The 17,985-nt window shown below is 50.8% G+C and overlaps 2 protein-coding genes across 2 annotated transcripts; one reads left to right on the forward strand and one right to left on the reverse strand.

Annotated features, from left to right (window-relative positions):
• Positions 1-65: 65 nt before the first annotated feature.
• B3GALT9 (beta-1,3-galactosyltransferase 9) lies at positions 66-8,748 on the forward strand. The gene is made up of 2 exons (XM_036394210.1): positions 66-311; positions 7,648-8,748. Exons 1-2 carry the CDS (start codon positions 66-68, stop codon positions 8,746-8,748), a joined length of 1,347 nt encoding a protein of 448 aa, XP_036250103.1.
• Positions 8,749-9,344: 596 nt separating this feature from the next.
• Positions 9,345-16,908, reverse strand: PSMD5 (proteasome 26S subunit, non-ATPase 5). The gene is made up of 10 exons (XM_036394030.2): positions 16,713-16,908; positions 16,391-16,535; positions 15,719-15,832; positions 14,797-14,925; positions 14,039-14,148; positions 13,546-13,688; positions 12,920-13,111; positions 12,622-12,731; positions 12,038-12,178; positions 9,345-11,572 (listed from the first exon to the last, which is right to left on the reverse strand). Exons 1-10 carry the CDS (start codon positions 16,883-16,885, stop codon positions 11,315-11,317), a joined length of 1,515 nt encoding a protein of 504 aa, XP_036249923.1. The 5' UTR covers positions 16,886-16,908; the 3' UTR covers positions 9,345-11,314.
• Positions 16,909-17,985: the final 1,077 nt, after the last annotated feature.

Raw genomic sequence — 17,985 nt, forward strand, 5'->3', positions numbered from 1 at the left:
CCGCCCATCACGGCGCGCCCCGCAGCCGCCGCCGCGGCAGCCCGCGGGCCGCTCGGGAGCTCCGCATGCCGGGGCCGGGCGGCTCCGCGGGGAGCGCGGCGGGGAGCGGGCGGCAACAGGTGCGGGATGAGCGGGGAAGGGCGGGACCGGCGGGGCGGGGCCGCACCGGGCGGGGCCGGGCTCTGCCCAACGCGCACCGGCGGCCGCGCTCGCCTCCTCCCCCGGAGCTGCCTCCGCCGGCCGCGCCCCGGCCCCCGCCACCCCCGGGCTGGGACAGCAACCCGGGCCGCGTCCCTTCGCCTCTGGCCTCTGTCAGCACGACCTTCGGGCGGCTTGCTTGCTTTATTTTCCTTTTTCTCTCCTTTTCCCCTCTCTTTTCCCCGTCATTTTCCCTTTCCTTTCTCCTCCCTTCCCCTTTTTCCTTTCCTTTCTTCCTTTCCTTTCTCCTCTCTTCTCCTTTTTCCTTTCCTTTCTTTTCTTTTTTATTTCCTTTTTTTTTTTTTTTTATTTGGTCGGATTTTTTTTTTCCACTACCCACACAAATATTTGTGTTGAGCGCTGCTGCGCCTCGCTCGGGGTTGTGCGGAAAGCCAACAGCGCGGCCAAGCCCCGGCCATTCCTGCGCCGTGCTGCGCGGCCGGGCCGGCAGCGTTGATCCTCCCGGGGGGCCCTGCTGCAAAAACACGGCCCCGCTGGGGAATGGCCCCGAGCCAGGCACAGCGCGGGCAGCCTGGAAACGAGCCGGCCGCCTCCAGGAAAGGGTTAACGGGATGGGCTCCAAGGTGCCTCCCGGCCAAGTTCAGCCCCATGTGCCAGGAGGTGCCACCAGCAATGATGTGGCCAAATGTGAGGTGCCCCAAGGCCGCGTCCCCTCGCAGTTGTGAGTGGCTCCGAGCAGGTTCCACTGAGCGCCCCCGGCACAGGCAGCGCGTTCTGCCCCCGCTCGGCTCCACTCCACTCCTTTTTGCCTTTTTCTTCGTTCCTCTCTCCGAGCCCAGGCCGTTGTGTGGGCACTGGGTAACTCGCTGTGGTGCCATTTTTGGGGATCCCGGCGCTGCGCTGGTGAGCAGATACCCCAATAAAGGAACTGCTCCCACAGCGGCCACGCAGCCACTCGTGCTTTGTGCAAAGCGCCACCTCAGTCACCCGAGCGCTTCAGTGCCACCCAGGCAAGGTGACACCAGCCATGCTGGGGTCCCGCTGCTCACAGAGCTTTGGTTTCCCTCCGACCCGCTGAGCCCGGGTCCCCCACCCTCGCACGGGCCCGTGGGATCCACGGGCACGAGGCGGATCCGCTGCCCCCGCCGTGCCACAGCCCTCGGATCAGAGGGAAGTGCCCCCGCTCGGATGCGCTGGGCTCTGCGCTTCTCCCCAGCACCGCAGACTTTGTTTCTCCCGCAGCATCTCTTCCTCCTCCTCTCTCTCCATATGGACTCTCCTACACCAGGAGTCACTGGAGAGAAAAGCAATTAATGCTCCCCGTGCAATCCACCCGTGTGATGCTTCCCAGCCCATCCTGCTTTGAAGTGGGAAGGTTATTCTCCATTCACTAATTGCCTCACATTATCTGGTGCAAAGTGTCAACGTGCAGCTCGGCGAGGAGAGGGGTGGGTGGCACAGCAGCGTATTGACATGCTGGGTGATAACACAGGCGTGGGGGAGGAATTATTTAAAACAGTCAGATGCTGAGAAAAATGAAAAATGAAAGAGAAAGAGCCAGAAGAAGAGGACATCCCCATCCAAACGCTGGAGTTTGAATGGCAGAGTGGGACTGGTTCTGCCTGCCCCTGACACTGGTGCCACCCCAGTCCCACCACAAGCAGCTGCTCATGCCACCACAGGGACAAGCTGAGCAATCTGGTGGCATCCTGCCCGAGGAAAGAGCTCTGGGCATGGGGACAGCACCCAGCTCCAGCACAGAGCAATTCCCTGCACCCCTGAAACCAAGAGAGAAAGGCAGGGCAGTGCCCTCAGCAAAGGTGTCATTCAGAATTCTGGGGCATGGGGCTGAGCTGGTCCTTCCTGCCCCCAGCTGCAGCACTCCCCACAATGCTATTGATGCTGCAAGTCCTCATTTCCCAACAGACATTGTCACAAAACACAACTAATAAAGATTTCATGTACCTCCTACTACAGGGCTGCTGTCCTGATTCCCTCAGTCCCAACAGCTCAGCTGGGGAGCCCCTGAGCACCCCAACATTCCCTGAGCAGGAGAGCACACACTGCAAGGGGCTGCACCCCAACATTCCTGCCAGCCCCTGGGCAGGACAGCACTCTCTCAGCCGGAGCTGCTCTCTGCCCGGGCAGGGGATGAGCAGCACACCCTGAGTGCTGTTTCCACAGCTGGGAGCTGTGTGTGAACACAGAGCTCTCTGCTCTCTGCTCTCCAGGCTCGGGGGGCAGCACAGGGGGGCTCCCAGGGAAGGCAAAGCCCCTGTCTGAGAACCCCCAGGGCTGGGAGCAGGGGAAGGCCCTGCTGAAGGCTGCTCTGACAGATCCCAGCCCAGCTGCCCGAGGAGGGGCCTGGCACAGGGCAGGGAGACTCAACTCTGCTGTTCCTGCGTCTGGGAGAACAATAAATAAACCTGTGGGAGGCACCAGTGGGATGAGTCAGAGGCAGGAGCGAGAGAAAGTCGTCATGCACAGAGCACATCATCGTGTCCAGCGATGCACAGGGCTCCAGGGGTTCGTGTCAGGGGGGTCCCTGTCCTGCTGCACCCCCTGATAACCCCTGCCAGGAGGGCGATGGGCACAGCCCCACCAGCGGGAGCCTCGGCCATGCCTGGGGGGCTGCAGCCCCTCCCCAGCCCTGGGGCACCACCGGGAGCACAGCTGGATCCACCCAGCCCCTGGAGAGGGTGGGCTGGGGCATCACTTGAGCCCCAGGAGCTGCATCCAGCTCCTGTTTCCCCCCACGACCTTGGGCAAGCTTTGCCTTTTTGGGTGCATCACCCCAGGGCAAGGAGGTGCCCAGGAGAAATGCTCCAGCTGAAACTTCTCCCATTTCTCGCAGGAGAAATGCCCAGTGCAGGGCAGAGCAGCCACAGGCGTCAGGAACAGCAACACCAGATCTGCTCCCAGCTGGAAATGTTGTCAGAGCGTGGAGTGAATTTAATCAGAGCAGAGCCCGAGCCGAGACTCCGACGCTGCGGATGTTGTGCGTGTCAAATGAATTTCGTGAGAATCTCCATTTGCCAGGCACAGATACAGCCTGCAGGGAATGAAAGGACAAGGCAAAAAGCACCAAAAAACCATCGAAAAAGCAACTCACATGGCACAGTCTGAGAATTAATAACAACAAGGAAACTTCAGGCCCACTGCAAAGTAAGCAGCTTTAGTGTCAAGTTGACATCTTGGCAGGGAGAGCCCTTGGGGAACCTGCTCGGCCCTGTGGCCTCACAACTCAGCGTTTCACACAAGTTTTGCTCCTTCCACTCAGCTCTTGTTAAACTCAGTGTTCCCGAGGCTGAGTGCAGCACTTGCAGAACACACAGGGGGCTGAGGCTGTCGTTACCCAGGAATGTTACCCAGGAATGCAGAGGTAGGGAATTGTCAAAGCTGTCAGTAATCTCAAGAAGGAATAATCAAACTTACCATAAAAAAGGAGAGAGCTCTGTAACTCCTAGACTGATGTATGCAAAACAAAAAGAAGAATGCAGGAAGCTTGGCTATAAAGACATGGATTTAGTCTCATCAGCTGAGCCATTAAATCAGAAGCAAAGACACCTTCATCTGCACATTGGGAGCCACAGAGATGTTTGTCTGCTGTGTCAGTGCTCAGGTTTGCTGGCTCGGTTTTCAGCTTCCTACTTTTATTTAATGCCCAAAGGGACATTAAATATCAAATGACAAGTGAAACACACACTGTAGAACTCTTACAAAGCCTCTTCTTCCATCATTTCCCAAACCCCATGGAGAATGTGAGGTGAAGAACTGCCTGCAAGAGCTGAATCATGTCTTCAAGCACAAACATTGCTATTAGGTGACTAAGACCTAAACAGCCATCTCTATTTATTGCAACTGATGCTGTTATTAAAAACCAGACAGGTCCCTCTGCAGCCCCTCGTGCTCTCAGGTCTGTGCGTGCTGGTGAAGCTGCAAAAGGCAGGTTGGAATAAAGGGGATCCTTTGTGCAGCATCCAAAACACTCTGGAAACCTGGGAGTGCTTGGTGCTCCCAGAGCATCCTGGCTGGGGACTGCTGGGCTGACAAGGGGCATCTCTGAGCCCTAGAATCAGACAAGCGAATCCTTGAGAGCACAGGGAAAGCCTTGTGGAAAGGGATGTTGTGCCAGGGGGGTTCCTAGAGGGGTTCTGAGCTGGCCCTGGAGCAGGAGGCAGCAAGTAAAAATTTGCAAACCTGCCTGTGGGGATCAAGCTGGCTTTGGGAAGAGCCTGAGAGCATCATGGGCACCATGGTGGGCACAGAGAGGATGCCCAGAAGAGCATCTAGGGCAGGCTGAGCTCAAGCTTGCACATTTGAACAAATTCATATTGGGAAACCTGATTTTCACTGGATTTTCCCCACCCATCAGTCCCATCCATCCCCCCTCTCCTGCTCCATCTCCTGAGAACGCTGCGTCATCCAAAGCCTTCGCATTTTCACAAAGTGAAGTGGAGCAGAGCTGAGGGAAGCCAGGCTCTGCTCCCCCTTCCAAATGTTCCCAGCACTGGGAGGGAAGCCAGGAGGCTTTAGATGCTTTAAGGAGCTGCAGGTTGGGCTGCTCCCCTGCAGCACCCACTGCCTGCCCTGAGCTCCTCCTGCTCAACAGCATCTCCCACCACCCTCCTGGCAGCTCTGCTTTGACCTTTGGGTATCACAAAATAAGTGCTCTCCAAAAAACAAACACAAACATCCTTCAGTCTGAGCACTCACAGCTTTAGGACAGCTCAAGCTGCTCAGTGTTACATCCCTGCTCCTGTAATGAGGCTTTTCATGGGCATAAAATTTAATGAAAATGTGAAAACATCTCACAGACAGCAAATTCCAGCCCTGTGGCTCAGGAAAATCTGCTCTCCTGGTTGACTGCCTAATTTACACCCCCAGGACTATGCAGGGTCTCAATGCAGCTTAGGAACAGGGCTCCCATCCCCACTGACCTGACTGCAGCCATTCCAGGGTCCTGCATTCATTCCTCTCCAGGAAACTCCTGGATCTCCCTGGGAGTGAAGATTCCCCAAACGAGCTTCACTTCACCCTCCTGAAAAGTGAGATAAGGTCACACGTGAGCTGCTGGTGTTGTGTTTGCCTGAAACCTGGGGCTAGAGGTGATGGAGGGATCACCCCCAGGCAAACCTCCTGGAGCTCAGGGACTCCCTCATTTTCCCCCTCAGCAGTCCTTGCCTTGCTGCTCCTCAGCTTTCTCCCAGTGGGACTCCACCAGGATAAATAAAAACCCACATCCAGGAGCTGCCTGTGCCCTGGCTGGGGTTGAGGAGTGTTAATTTTATATATTGGGTGTCAAAGGTGCTGCTGCCACCACAGAGCAGTGCTAAAGGAATGGCTTCAGCAGGGCTGCCAGCACCACGCTGGGCCTAATTGCAGCAGGGATGATACACACGTGGGGCTTATTATTACTATTATTTTATTAGTCTAAAGATATTCCATTTTTAATGTAAGATGTTTCAAACGCTGGTATTTATTTGCTAATTAAATTATTCAGCTGGAGACAGAATATCTTCAAAGAAGGATTTTTTTTTTTCCCCCAGAATGGGTATCTGGAGTTGCAGGGCTGAATTATTGTACATGAAAAAAATTTCCCTTATTAGCCTTTTATTTCAGGGCACACATTTAACTGACACTTCCCGTGCTGACAGCTCACCCAGCTTCAAAGCACAACTTCTGTGAGGACTGCAGAGTGTGAGGCTGGGCTGGATGAAGCTGTGGCCCAGCTGCCACATGAGCCCTGGGGAAGTTTTCCCTCTTTTTGGAGAGCCTGAAGCAGAAATCCACACTGGGACTTGCACAGTGTGAGTGTTTTGGGGTTTTTCAGTGGGGTAAGATGCACTTCTAAGCTGTGAGCAGATTTTGGGAACCTGGCTGCTTCTGTAATTCCTCTGTTCCCTCTATCAACACAGCTGGGAGAGCTGAGCAGCTCAGCCAGAGCTGGGGATTAACCCTGGACCCCTCAAGGCAGAAATCAAAGCTCTTCTCCATATCCCTGGGACATTGGGCTAATCCAGGCTGCCCTGAGGATGCTGCAGGGAGCCTTGCAATGGTCCAGCCAAGACAAACCAGAGCAGCACTGTGCTCTCCTTTCACCCAAGGATGCAGAACAGAAACGCACCCTGACCTCTGAGAAATCTCAGAATTAAAAAGAAACCATGATCTCCCTGCTCTCCCAAGGAGGCTGGAGCTCCCACGAGGCTGAGCACCCCAACCCTCCCCTCAAACAGCAGCATTGCCAGCACCCAACCCTGCCCTGCCGGGATCCCAAAGCCCCTCTCCCCTCAGTGCTCCCCAGCCCCACTGCCAAAGCCAACTGTCCCCTGCTGACAGCTCCATCCTGTTTGTGGTGTCTTTGGCACTTCCCCCTGCAGCACTTCCAGGCCCCTGTGGCTCCCCAGCCCCCGTGGCTCCAGCACAGCCAGGGCTGAGCCAACAGCAACACATGGAGCAGCCCAAGGCAGAGCCTGCCCAGGAGAGCCCCAGGGCCCAGCAGCACCCACGGCCTCGGGGTGGCCTCTGTCACCCCACACAAGGCAAACCCACAAGTTCCCACCCCAAAGCTCCAGCTCAGGAGATGCAGAGAGCCCAGCAACTGCCTCAGACTGGGGGACCAACAGCACAATGGCACAGCTGTGACAAACACAACGCCCAGGGCCAGCAGGTCAAGGACTCAGCAGTACCAGGGGCTTCCTCTGAGCAAGTGAGCCCCAGCATTTGCTTCACTTATTCCTCAGAGTGCCAGAAATTAAAGAAGGGCAAGGCCAGGGTTTTGTTAGCTTTGTGTTTTATGTGCCTGCAACATGATCAGCCTTGGGGATCATCTTTCCCGTGCCCAGGCAGGTAGGGTGGAAGCCACAGGCTGCAGGTACTGGGCAGTAACTGGATCCTGCAGACCCAGATACAGCCAGAGCCAGGAGACACTGCCCTGAGAGCCTCTGCTGCAGGGACAGCTCCCAGCACCATGCAGGTAAGTGCTGCAGCCCCTCACAGCTTTCACAGGATTGGGGGTGGAAGGGACCTTAAAGATCATTGCATTCCACTCCCTTCTACTTTCCCATGTTGCTCCAAGCCCCATCCAACCCGGCCTTTCCCTCTGGATTCTAACCCTGACAGCTCTCATAGGGCAGTGTCAGGCCAAATAGTAAAAGTTCTCCTTCAAGGACTTATTAAGGGGCACCTCAAGCCTTCAGTAACAGGTTAAAAATAGTCAAAAATTATTCATAGCTAAGTTATATTTCAGTATTTCCACACATGGATGCACAGAGAGGAGCTTCCAACACGGTAACATCCTTCTCAGTTTGGGATCTCACTGTGCCTCCAGTAGATTTCTTAAGTTTCTAGGAGAAAAAAAGCCTCACTAATAATACAAAGACCACGGTCTAGGGGCTGTGATTGCTTTGCATGGCTATATTGTAAACTGAGGGAAATCCTCTGGGTTGAGAGGCAGCAGAATTCAGTGTCCACGTTGCTGTTCCCCAGCTGACGCTCTGCAGGCTCCGCACACACCAGTGGTGCTTCATCCTCTGCAACGTGCTGCTCTTCCACGTGCTGCTCTTTGGGGCAGATTTACTGGAGCAATACTTCCTGCACTCCCTGCCTCTCTCTTACACCGATGCAAAGGCTCTGGAAATCAGGGACAGGGCCAGGAAGCTGGATCTGGATCCTCTGAAGGCCAACCTCTCTTACACCAGCAGCAGTGCAGTGACCTGCTCCAACCAGGAGATATTTCTGCTCATTGTTGTCTGCAGCAGCCCGGAGAACAGGACAAGGCGCGACGCCATCAGGCAGACCTGGGGCAACAGCTCGGCCTCCAGGGGTTACAGGGTGCTCACTGTGTTTGCTGTAGGGAAGGCAGCCTCAGCAAGCACCCAGCTGGAGATCCAGGAGGAGGCCCAAAGGCACAGAGACATGATTGAAGGCAGTTTCCTCGATTCCCCCCAGACACAGACACAGAAGATGCTGATGAGCGTGGAGTGGACGGTGATTTCCTGTCCCCGTGCCAGGTACATCCTTCACACAGCCCAGGACGTGTTTGTGGGTGTTCCCAGCCTGGCTGGGTACCTGCTGAGCTTAACCCAGCAGGAGGACATCTACCTGGGCAGGGTGGTTCACCGTGCAGTGCCTGACAGGGACCCCCAGAGCCCCGGCTTTGTCCCCGTCCATCAGTACCCCCAGGAGTTCTACCCGGATTTCTGCCACGGCAGCGCTTTCCTCATGTCCCAGGACGTGGCTCGCAAGGTTTTCGTGGCTGCCAGGGAGGTGCCCCTGGCACTGCCCCCCGCTGCCTTTGTAGGGATCTGTGCCAAGAGGGCTGGCATCAGTGCCAGGCACAGCTCCCGCTTCGCTGGGGACAAGCACATCAGCTACAACCCCTGCTGCTATAAATTCATTTTCACCTCTTCTGACATGAGAGAGGACGAGCTATTTAAGGACTGGAAGGAAACGAGCGATGGGGAGGATTGTTCCTTACTGGAAACCTACTACAGCCTGGTGTCCTGCAAGGTTCTGACCTACATTGATAAGTTCAAACAGTTCAACTTGGATAGGATAAAAAATGAGCTCCTTCATTTTGTCAATTAATGTTTAACTCCTGCAAGAAGAGGCTGGATTTTCTTTCATCAGCTGTGTTATCCTGTTAACACTCAGTACAAAGGATGCCCTCCCAAAGTTTGCTCTTTTCCCTTCTGCAGCAAATGAATTCTCACTGTTACAGGGTGACAGAGCAGAACTGGATGTCCTCTGCCTCTCTAAGTACCTACAAGTGCATGCATGGAAGTAAAAAAGAGTATTCCAACAGACTTGTCTATATCCATGGTTTTTCAGATTTTTGAGTCTTCAAAACTCCTTTTTTATATGAGTGAGGCATCACCTGCTTCCAAAGAATTCTGGAACAAAGGGGAAGCTTTCCATCCACAAAAGGAGCTGGTTTTGAGCAGGCTGGTTCAGAGAGAAACAGAGCAGCTCCAGCAGGAACAGACACTGAGCCATCATGGAAATTCCTCAAGTAATGCTGTTTGTTAACATCCATCAAATTACAAGGTTTGGTTTGGGATTTTTGGGTTTTTTAAACCAAATGTTCAGCATGTTACCTCAGTTCTCCAGCATTCCATTTTGTGGTTTTCCTCAATTATTTCCACCTGTTACTTTAAGGGGGGGGGGTGACAAAAACAACACACTTCAAAATTGTCATTTATATCAGATACAGCAGCAGCATGTAATCCATATGGCAATGTACAGCATGGCCAGGGAACTGCCTCTGAGTAATAAGGGGAAAGTGATCAATTAATCAATCAACTCTGAGCTCAAAGCTCAACAAAATAAAGCATATGTGTATACATAAAAAAATCCCCTTGTTTGGCATCTCTGCACATTCTAAAATATTGTCTTTGGCAAATCTACCATGCAAAGCAGATGCTAAATACTCAGTACACAGAGTAGCCTTCAAAAGCACCAGCTGAAAACACACATGGAAGAGGCTCATGAATTGCAGAACAGGTTTATATATTGATTTCTTTTACTGACATTTCAGCATATGGCTCGTACAGAGGCACCAGCACACAAAGCCACCTAAAATAACAGAGCTGAACTGCCCAGAACAAGAGCAAGCTAAGGACTTGTGCATTCCTTTATTTCCTTTTTAGTGCCTTCATGTGTTTGCTGGATGCAGGATCCATGAAGCTCCATGAGACACTGCAGTGCATTTCTCACTGGCAGATCTTTATTGGGCACATTTAGGGTAAAAGCAGCAGCATTGGGATGCAGGATGACAACTCAGGGACATCTTGGGCAACAAGGCACCTCACCTGCATTTAGACAGCTTAGCAAACATAAAGGGATCTCCCCCAGCTCCTCTGAGCTCTCCTGGCAGCAATTTTTGGCAGGCAATGCCAGCTGCACCTCCACCTCCCACAGGCAAAGCCACAGCTCCTGCAGGACAGACCCTGCTGCTTCCCCTGGCAGCACAGGGACACGGGGGCAGGACTCCCCACAGGTCACACTTGACTGAAAGAAGCCCCAGAGCAGTAATTTCTTGTTTTATTCTCAGTAATTTCTTGTTTTATTCTGCTCTGCCTCAACAAAAAGAATACAAAGCTTTGATAGGAAGTAGCCTGTGGTCTGTTTATGGGCAAAGACACACCACATGCCATGGAGAGCCCAGCCACTCCTGATTCCCTGCCACAGCTCTGACGTCTTCAAAAGAAGATTCCAACTTCCTAAGATGCCACATTTCCATACTCCCACTTCATCCACTCCCTTCACACAAGAGCTCCATGTTCTTATCCCTTTCAATGATCTAACTCAGGTAACTAAAATACCACATTTCTTCAACACTTTAAAAAATTCTCTCTCTGTTAAAAAATAGTGTAAACAATTCAAGATTTGGTTCTGAAGAAGCCTTGTAGTGCTCCAGCCACTAAACTGAGCTGCCACCCCACAGCACGGCCAACCAGGGACACAAAGCTCCCTGGTGGGTTTGATCCCTACAGAGTGCAATGATTTGTTTTTAAAAGGGCTAAAATCTTCTTTTTTTTCTTTTTAAATCCTCAGCAGAAAATGTAAACAATATTTAGGATTATTTATTCCAGCAAGACTCACATCCAGCAAGTTGAAAACAAGAGAATCCAGTCCATACTCCCTCATGTGGACAGTGTCACTTACTCAGCAACAGGATTCTGACAGAACACAGTGCTCCATGCAAGTGCCAACTCTGGCAGGTAAAAAAAGGAATTAAAAAAGAATATAAATTATGGCAGCATCTGAGGTTACAAACCTTGAGGTGTTTTGGTGGGTTTTTTTTTTTAACTGAACTGTAACCTACTGATAAAACACAATAGAAAATCCAGACCCAAGAACAATTTAAACAAACACTGATAAATTCTGCCAAATAAAACACAGTCAGCAGCTGCTAAGTGCTCACCTGGGTTACCTGCCTCATGAAGCACACAGGGAACTTCTGCCATGACATTTTAGGGGGAAATACCAAACAACCTTTAATTTACTCTCCTGACTCACTCCAAATAGAGTCAAAATATCTTCACACTCCTTTAAAGAGACACCTCCAGTGTGGAGAGTTTTTACACCTTGTACCTCAACACCTGTGCCAGGACTGTGTTCTGCAAGAGGGGCACCCCAGACACCAAGGACATTATTCTGCTCCTTCCACAGCTGTAGTAGAAGCTGCTTTAACATAATAGGGGCCCTCGAGCAGGTAAGCCCTGAGCCTCAGGTAGTACTGATTGCCAAAGATCTCTGCAATGGTTTTGGAGTTCACCAGGGCCTTCACCAGTTCGTATTTTGCATCCTTTGAAGCTTTGTCAGGCTCCACAGATCTGTCCATAACGTACTCCACAAACCCTGGGCTGCTCAGCATCAGCTTCTGGGCCCATGGCTGATTTGCAATGGCCTGAACAGGAAGACAAAAGATGTGAGAGGTGGGGGGAACATTTTTAAAAAAGCAGTTACACAGTAGGGTTTTAGTACAGGACAAGGAACAGGAGAAATTAAGAAAGAAACCACCACTCAAATCAAGCAGCAGGGTTTAACACTGGAGAACAAGTAGAGCTCAGAGCTTATCTTCAAAGTTTTGAGGGAATTATCACAGCAGTGCCTCTGCTAGAGAGGCAGCACCTTAGAGCACAGCTCTTGCCTTTTTCCCCCCCCTCTCCAATTTATTAAAAAATTAGCATTACAGACATGATGTGTCTGCTGCATCATTTAAAACGGGAAGCCAAGTGGGGCCTGAGGAAAAAGGACTTTTTCTGACCACTTCAACTAGAAGCTGAATTCCTTCACTTTAAAGAAATAAATAAATCTGAGACTGAATGGCACCACAAGTCCCCCCCTGATGTTTCAAACCAAAAGCACTCACAGTAAACACCCGTAGAGCCCCACAGTGGAGATCAGGGAATGGCTGAGTGCTGATGCTCCTGAACAGCTCCAGGGGCTGACTGGACAAGGATGTGAACCAGGATTCAGTCATTCTTAAAAGGTCTTCTGTCTGCTGGTCTGGCTGCATAAATCACAGAAATGAGTTTGATTAGGATTATGAAAAGCTTTCAGGTTTTTGGGATGTGTTCAAATGGTTTAATCACCCCTTTAGAGCTACACTCTTAACTCAGTTCCCTGGATCCAAAGACCACAGGGACTGGAGCAGTTTGCCCCATCTCTCTGAGCACAAGGATATGAACCTGCTTTCTCTCACTCCCTCATCAATGAAATCTTGATTTCATCTCTTATTAACATTTCAGAACACCTGGCACCTTACAAACAAACCCAAACCTTTAGCAAATCAATCAGGCAATTTCAAACCGGTAAATCAGTGGCTCAGAACACTGAAAGCACAACTGCCACCCAACCTAGAGGCTGCAAAATGTCTCTCACAGTTACTCAGGTGTGTGAGGATTCCATTCTTGGAGATTCAAAGAAAAACCAAAGACAAAAAGCCCAACTTACAGGCAAGTAAAGCAGGGATGAAATGGCATCCAAGCACCGGAGCCGTAACTCGGTGGGGGCATTCTTGGCCTGGTGCCCTATTTTGCTTAAGAGATTTTGAAATCTACTTCCTTTCAAAACAAAAACAAAGTGCTTTTAATTAATTCAGCCAGATCTCTACAGGAATACAGTTACCCAACAGTTACATTATAAATTTATTCATTAGGTAAGTGAATATTTTTTTCAATTCCTTTCTGTATCACCCCAAACCAATTCACTCTTATATTATCAAGTATTATTAAATAAAGAAGATACTAACTGGTTTTCTGTAAAACCTGTTTGCCTTCCACATTTGATCCCAGGATTCCCAGTGTGTCCACAGCCACTCCAATCATGGTTGGATCCTGACTTTCTGCCATTTCAAAGACTTTTTCCATAAAGACAGGGTAGCGCTCACAGATCTGCTGGGGACTGTCCACAACAGCCAGATTGCCAAAAAATTTAACAAATCCTGAGAAAACAAGACCAAAAAAAGCATTGAGTGGGAAAACAGCAACTTCAGCAGTGGCAAAATTAAATGTACATTAATGTGAGACTGATTTGTTCCTAAACATGTGGTATTAAGGCTGAATAGTGTTGGTAAAAAGCTCAAAATAAAGACAGAACTAAGCAACAAGCCAAATATTTTGACTGTTGCTTAATTCATGATGTTTGTACTCCTAAAAAAGGCTACAATAACACAAACTTTAAAGCTACAGCACAGCCTGCCCAGATCTTACTGAGGAACATCCTTCAGACTGGATACGTACAATACTGGATATTGAAAAAGTGCTGAGGGACAATCTAATTTCCAAAATTTCCCCTGAGCTTTCAGCAGAGAGGCTTGGCAGTGCTGCCAATTTAACCCAAGCAGCAAAGCCTGGCAAGGAGGAATTCAGGCGGCACCTGGCAGGTAGAAGCTGGAGAAGGGGTCAGACTGTGCCCCCAGGATGATGTTGGAGATCCTGTCGATCACTCCCTGCTGGGCCAGGTACTGCCGGCCCTGGGGGCTGTGGGCCAGCGCTGTCACCATCTCGATGCACGTGGCCCTGCAACACCGAAAAAACACCCAGGGATTTTGGTTTGTTTGAGTGGGGCTCGAAGCACTCAGTGATTAAGAAAAAGAAACCACACCCATAAGACACAAGCCTAGCAAAGAAACCCAAACGATCCCAATAGTTCAGCTCATTCATAGCTTTAGATCTGGGCAAGAGCTTGAGTGTTTCTGCTGCAGCTACACACGGTAATTATCACTCCATTAAGGTATGAACTGTTTGACACCCAAGACAGTTTAAGGAGAGGCAGGTACAGCGTTTTTCTTTTTACAGAAACACACACAAATACATTTGTTAGAGATTTAACAATGGTGGAAATGTCCTTAGCAAACTCAGCAACATACCTGACCAGCACATCCTCTCCAGTCAGCTCCCCAATTAACTCAGACACTAACCCACTGCTGGCACAGTAATTCAGAGACTCTGCTGACACTGATGAAATCTCCACAATTAACTAAATAAAAGCAAAAGGACAGTTTATAAAAACATTATAATTCACTGCAACAGCCAAATACATCTTCTGTGCTAATTACCCTTACATATATTAAATATGGAATTAATCACATTTTCATCATTAACCCAAATGTCTGCCTGAAGCAACTTCATAAGGAGTTCCAAGTTTCCAGCACATGCATTTGATCTGTATTCACAATCAGCTCCTCCTGTGCTATCCCCATTAAGCTCTAGAATGATTAAATTGTGTTATTCCTCCTTGCCAAACGTCTCAAGACTGACAGCTGGCATCTCTCCAAAGCTCTTAGCAGCACTTCACATCCATAAGTCAAGAGGCTACAGTTAACTATTTTACTTCTATTTTCAGAGAAACAAATACTTTCTGGTGCCTTTAGTGATTCTGTGTAGCCCTTCTGATGCCTTAGGCACCACAAATTAGAAAATGAGCAGCAATTCACACCTTTACACCAAGAAATGAGAAAGAGGAGTTATTGCAGCATGGGGGCTCTCATGATGTCATCTCCCTACTCCTTTCTAGTTTGGGTACAACACAGACATGAAGGAAAGTGGGTGAATCAGTGAGAAACAATGATGTAAAAGCAGTAAAAGCCAGGCTGAGAGCAGGAGCAGCAGAGGAGGTGCCCTGTACCTCATAGACCCTGTAGCGAACGACATCGCTCGTGGCCATGACCCTCCTCAGGTCACCCAGCAAGCTGCTCCCAAACAGAGCCTCCAGCCCCTCCTGGCTCTGGGCTATCCTGGACAGAGATTTGATGGCCTGCAAGCAAAAACAGGAGCTTGTTATTGTGAAAAATGCCTGTTTTATGATTGGCTTTTCGCAAATATTAAAATGAATATTACAGGTGTTGTGTTAGAAAGTAATGCTGTATTAATTCCCTTAAGTAGTGTGTTAAATGTAGTTTTAGGTTATTACAAAATGTTAAAATAGAAACTGTGCTATGTAGGAGACTTTTTTCTAAAGAAAGGACTGGCAGTGAGATAGCAGCCACAGCACACCTGAATCTTTCAGAGAAAGGGAATTTATTGCTCCATTATCAGGAGAAACGAACTTCTTCCCGTCAGGATTCAGAGGAAGAAGCTGACACTGACCAGACAGAATCCTGTGTTTGAATGGAATTTATGCATCATATATGAGATGTGTGAATATGCAACAGGTTATTGCTTTAAGGGTTAATCCTCTGTTAACGTGGGGCCTTTTTCAGGCTTGTGCTGCCGTCTGTAACTCTTTGTTTCTGTTATCTCATACTGTCCTAATTCAAATTGTCCAAATTATTATTACTCTAATTGAATTACTATTTTTATCACTATTTTATTACTATTAAACTTTTAAAATTTTAAAAACAAGTGACTGGCATTTTTCACATTATTAAAAAGGAACAAATCACACAGAGAAGAAAATCCAAGATTATATGGTATTAGTTCTTTATTAACTACTTAACTACAGCTAGACAATTCTAATTATAATTCACTTTTCACTGATGACAGCTCATTATTACTGCCACCCAACCACCTCAGCTGGCAGAGGAATGGGACAATAAAGGCACCTTTACCTCTTTGGCCACTGCTATTTTCTCCCCACCAATGCAGTTTATGATTTGCTGTATCAGCTCAGGGCTGTGCAGAATCTCTGGGACAGCAGCTGAGTCCTCAACAATCCTCCCAACCTGATCAAAGAGACACAGAAAACGACATGAGAACAAATTCCTTCCCACTGTAAGGATACTCAAGCACTGGAACAGCTGAACAGAAACCAGAGTCACAATTTATTGAGGTTTTTGGATCAAAACTCAATTGGACAACACTGAGCAGCTGCTCTCAGCTGAACTTCTAGAAATCCACCCCAAACCACAACATCCAACAATCCTCTCCTTTGAAATTAACGCAGCAAGTGTCAAGCTCCCACAGCCTGTTTGGTGTTTCCACAATAGTGTAAAATATCCTGAATATCAAAATGTTGTTGATTTTAATTCTTCCATCACCTGCTGGCCTGGAAAGCTTTAACCAGGACATGTGGCAGAACTTTTAATCACAACCTGCTTTTGTCAGGACGTAGTTTAGAACATTATTATTGACATATCACAAAGCATTATACACAGTGCACAGTAATTATCCCAAATGGCACAAGTGCAGGACACAATTCCTGTTTTTATCACAAAGGCAGCAAAGAGCAGATGGGGACAAACCCAGAGCTCCGTCCCCTCCTCCTGGAGGAAAGCCTGTACCTGGGACATGGTGAGGATCTTCACGGAGTCATCGGGGTGGAAAAGGCCCTTCTGCAGCTCTTCCCTGAGGCTCTGGATCACGTAAAGGGGGTCCAGGGCCTGCAGGAGCCTCTCCAGGATGGAAACACACACGGACACCTGTTCCCTGGGCGGGACGGAGAGAAAAGCGAGCCCTTGAGGAGAGGAACATCGCTGTGCCACCTCCCGCCCACGAAAGAGGGCCAGGAATGAGCCGGGGAGGCGGCAGGACCTCCCCCCCCACCCCGCTCCGGGAGAACAGCAGCGGGGCCGGGCAGGCCCGCGGCACCGCGCCAGAGCTCACCGGTCATTGACAGCGAGGAGGCCAAAGAGCGCCCTCAGGTGGTGCTCGGCGAGGCGGGAGCGGAGGGCGGCGAGCGGCACGGCCTGCACGGCGACCCGCAGGGCCCGCAGCTCCTCCAGCGCCGCGTCCCGCCGCGCCGCCCGCTCCAGCAGCTCCGCCGCCGCCTCCGCCATCTTGGCCGCCTCCGCCCTCTCCCGCGAGTCTCGCGAGAAGTCGCGTCGCCCGTAGCGACCGCCGGGCGGGGATATCGCGAGAACTCGGTCGCCCATAGCAACCGCCGCGCCGTTGCTAAGGGCGCCCTTTGCGACTGGCAAAATGTAAACAAAATGTCCGCGCGCCACGCCCCCCTGGCTCCGCCCTATTGGCTGTGCGCTGAGGGGGCGGGGTCCCGGTAACGAGAAGGGGGCGGGGTCCCGGTAATGAGAAGGGGGCGGGGTCCCGGTAATGAGAAGGGGGGCGGGGTCCCGGTAATGAGAAGGGGGGCGGGGTCCCGCCGGCATGGCCGGTCTCCATCCCCTGAGCGGGGGCGGAGGTCGGTGCACGGCGTCGCCGTTTTTTTGGCAAAACTGCGATAAACGGCGTTTATGTGGTTCGGGAAGGGAAAGCGCTGATCCCGAGAGCGCAGGAACAGCCGGTCCCATCCCGGTGTCTGCCCGGGACAGCTCCCGGTGCGGAGAACGTTTCACCCCCTCATTTTCTCACCTTTTACAAACAAACCGATGCTGTCAGATAACTCCTGTAACTTTGTGCCTCCAGCTCTGCGCAGGATTCCATCCCCCAGATAAATCTGTGACAGACAGGCGGGTCCTGCGGGCTGGCGAGGAGGGAACTGTGAGAGATCTTGGGGACAGACAGGGCGACAGTAAAAAGTTACACGGGGGACAATAAAGTTACAGCGTGGGACAAACGGCGCTCGGCTCTGCCCCCAGGAGATTTTGGGTACAAACACCGCCGGGACTCATCCCCTGCCCGGCGGTTTCTGTCCAGAGAGCCCCAAACAGATGAAATCTGAGGAAATAACAATTTTATAGACAGGGAAATGGAAGCAAAGGGGATAAATGGGGTCAGCGCGTCTCAGAGCACCGGGACGGCGCTGGGAGGGCTCCGGGGCTGGCACTGGAGGGACAGCCTGGAAACTTTGGCACCAGCTCAGGGGTCTGTGCCCACTTTGGGGTGCCGAGCCCCCATATTTGTCCCCCCAGGCCGGCAGGTGCAGAGGCGGCGGTGGCAGGAGGGGGCACGGCGCTGTCCTGGCCCGCAGCGGGCGGGCCCC

Source organism: Molothrus ater, chromosome 20 (assembly GCF_012460135.2).
Source record: "Molothrus ater isolate BHLD 08-10-18 breed brown headed cowbird chromosome 20, BPBGC_Mater_1.1, whole genome shotgun sequence".
Lineage (NCBI taxonomy): Eukaryota > Metazoa > Chordata > Aves > Passeriformes > Icteridae > Molothrus > Molothrus ater.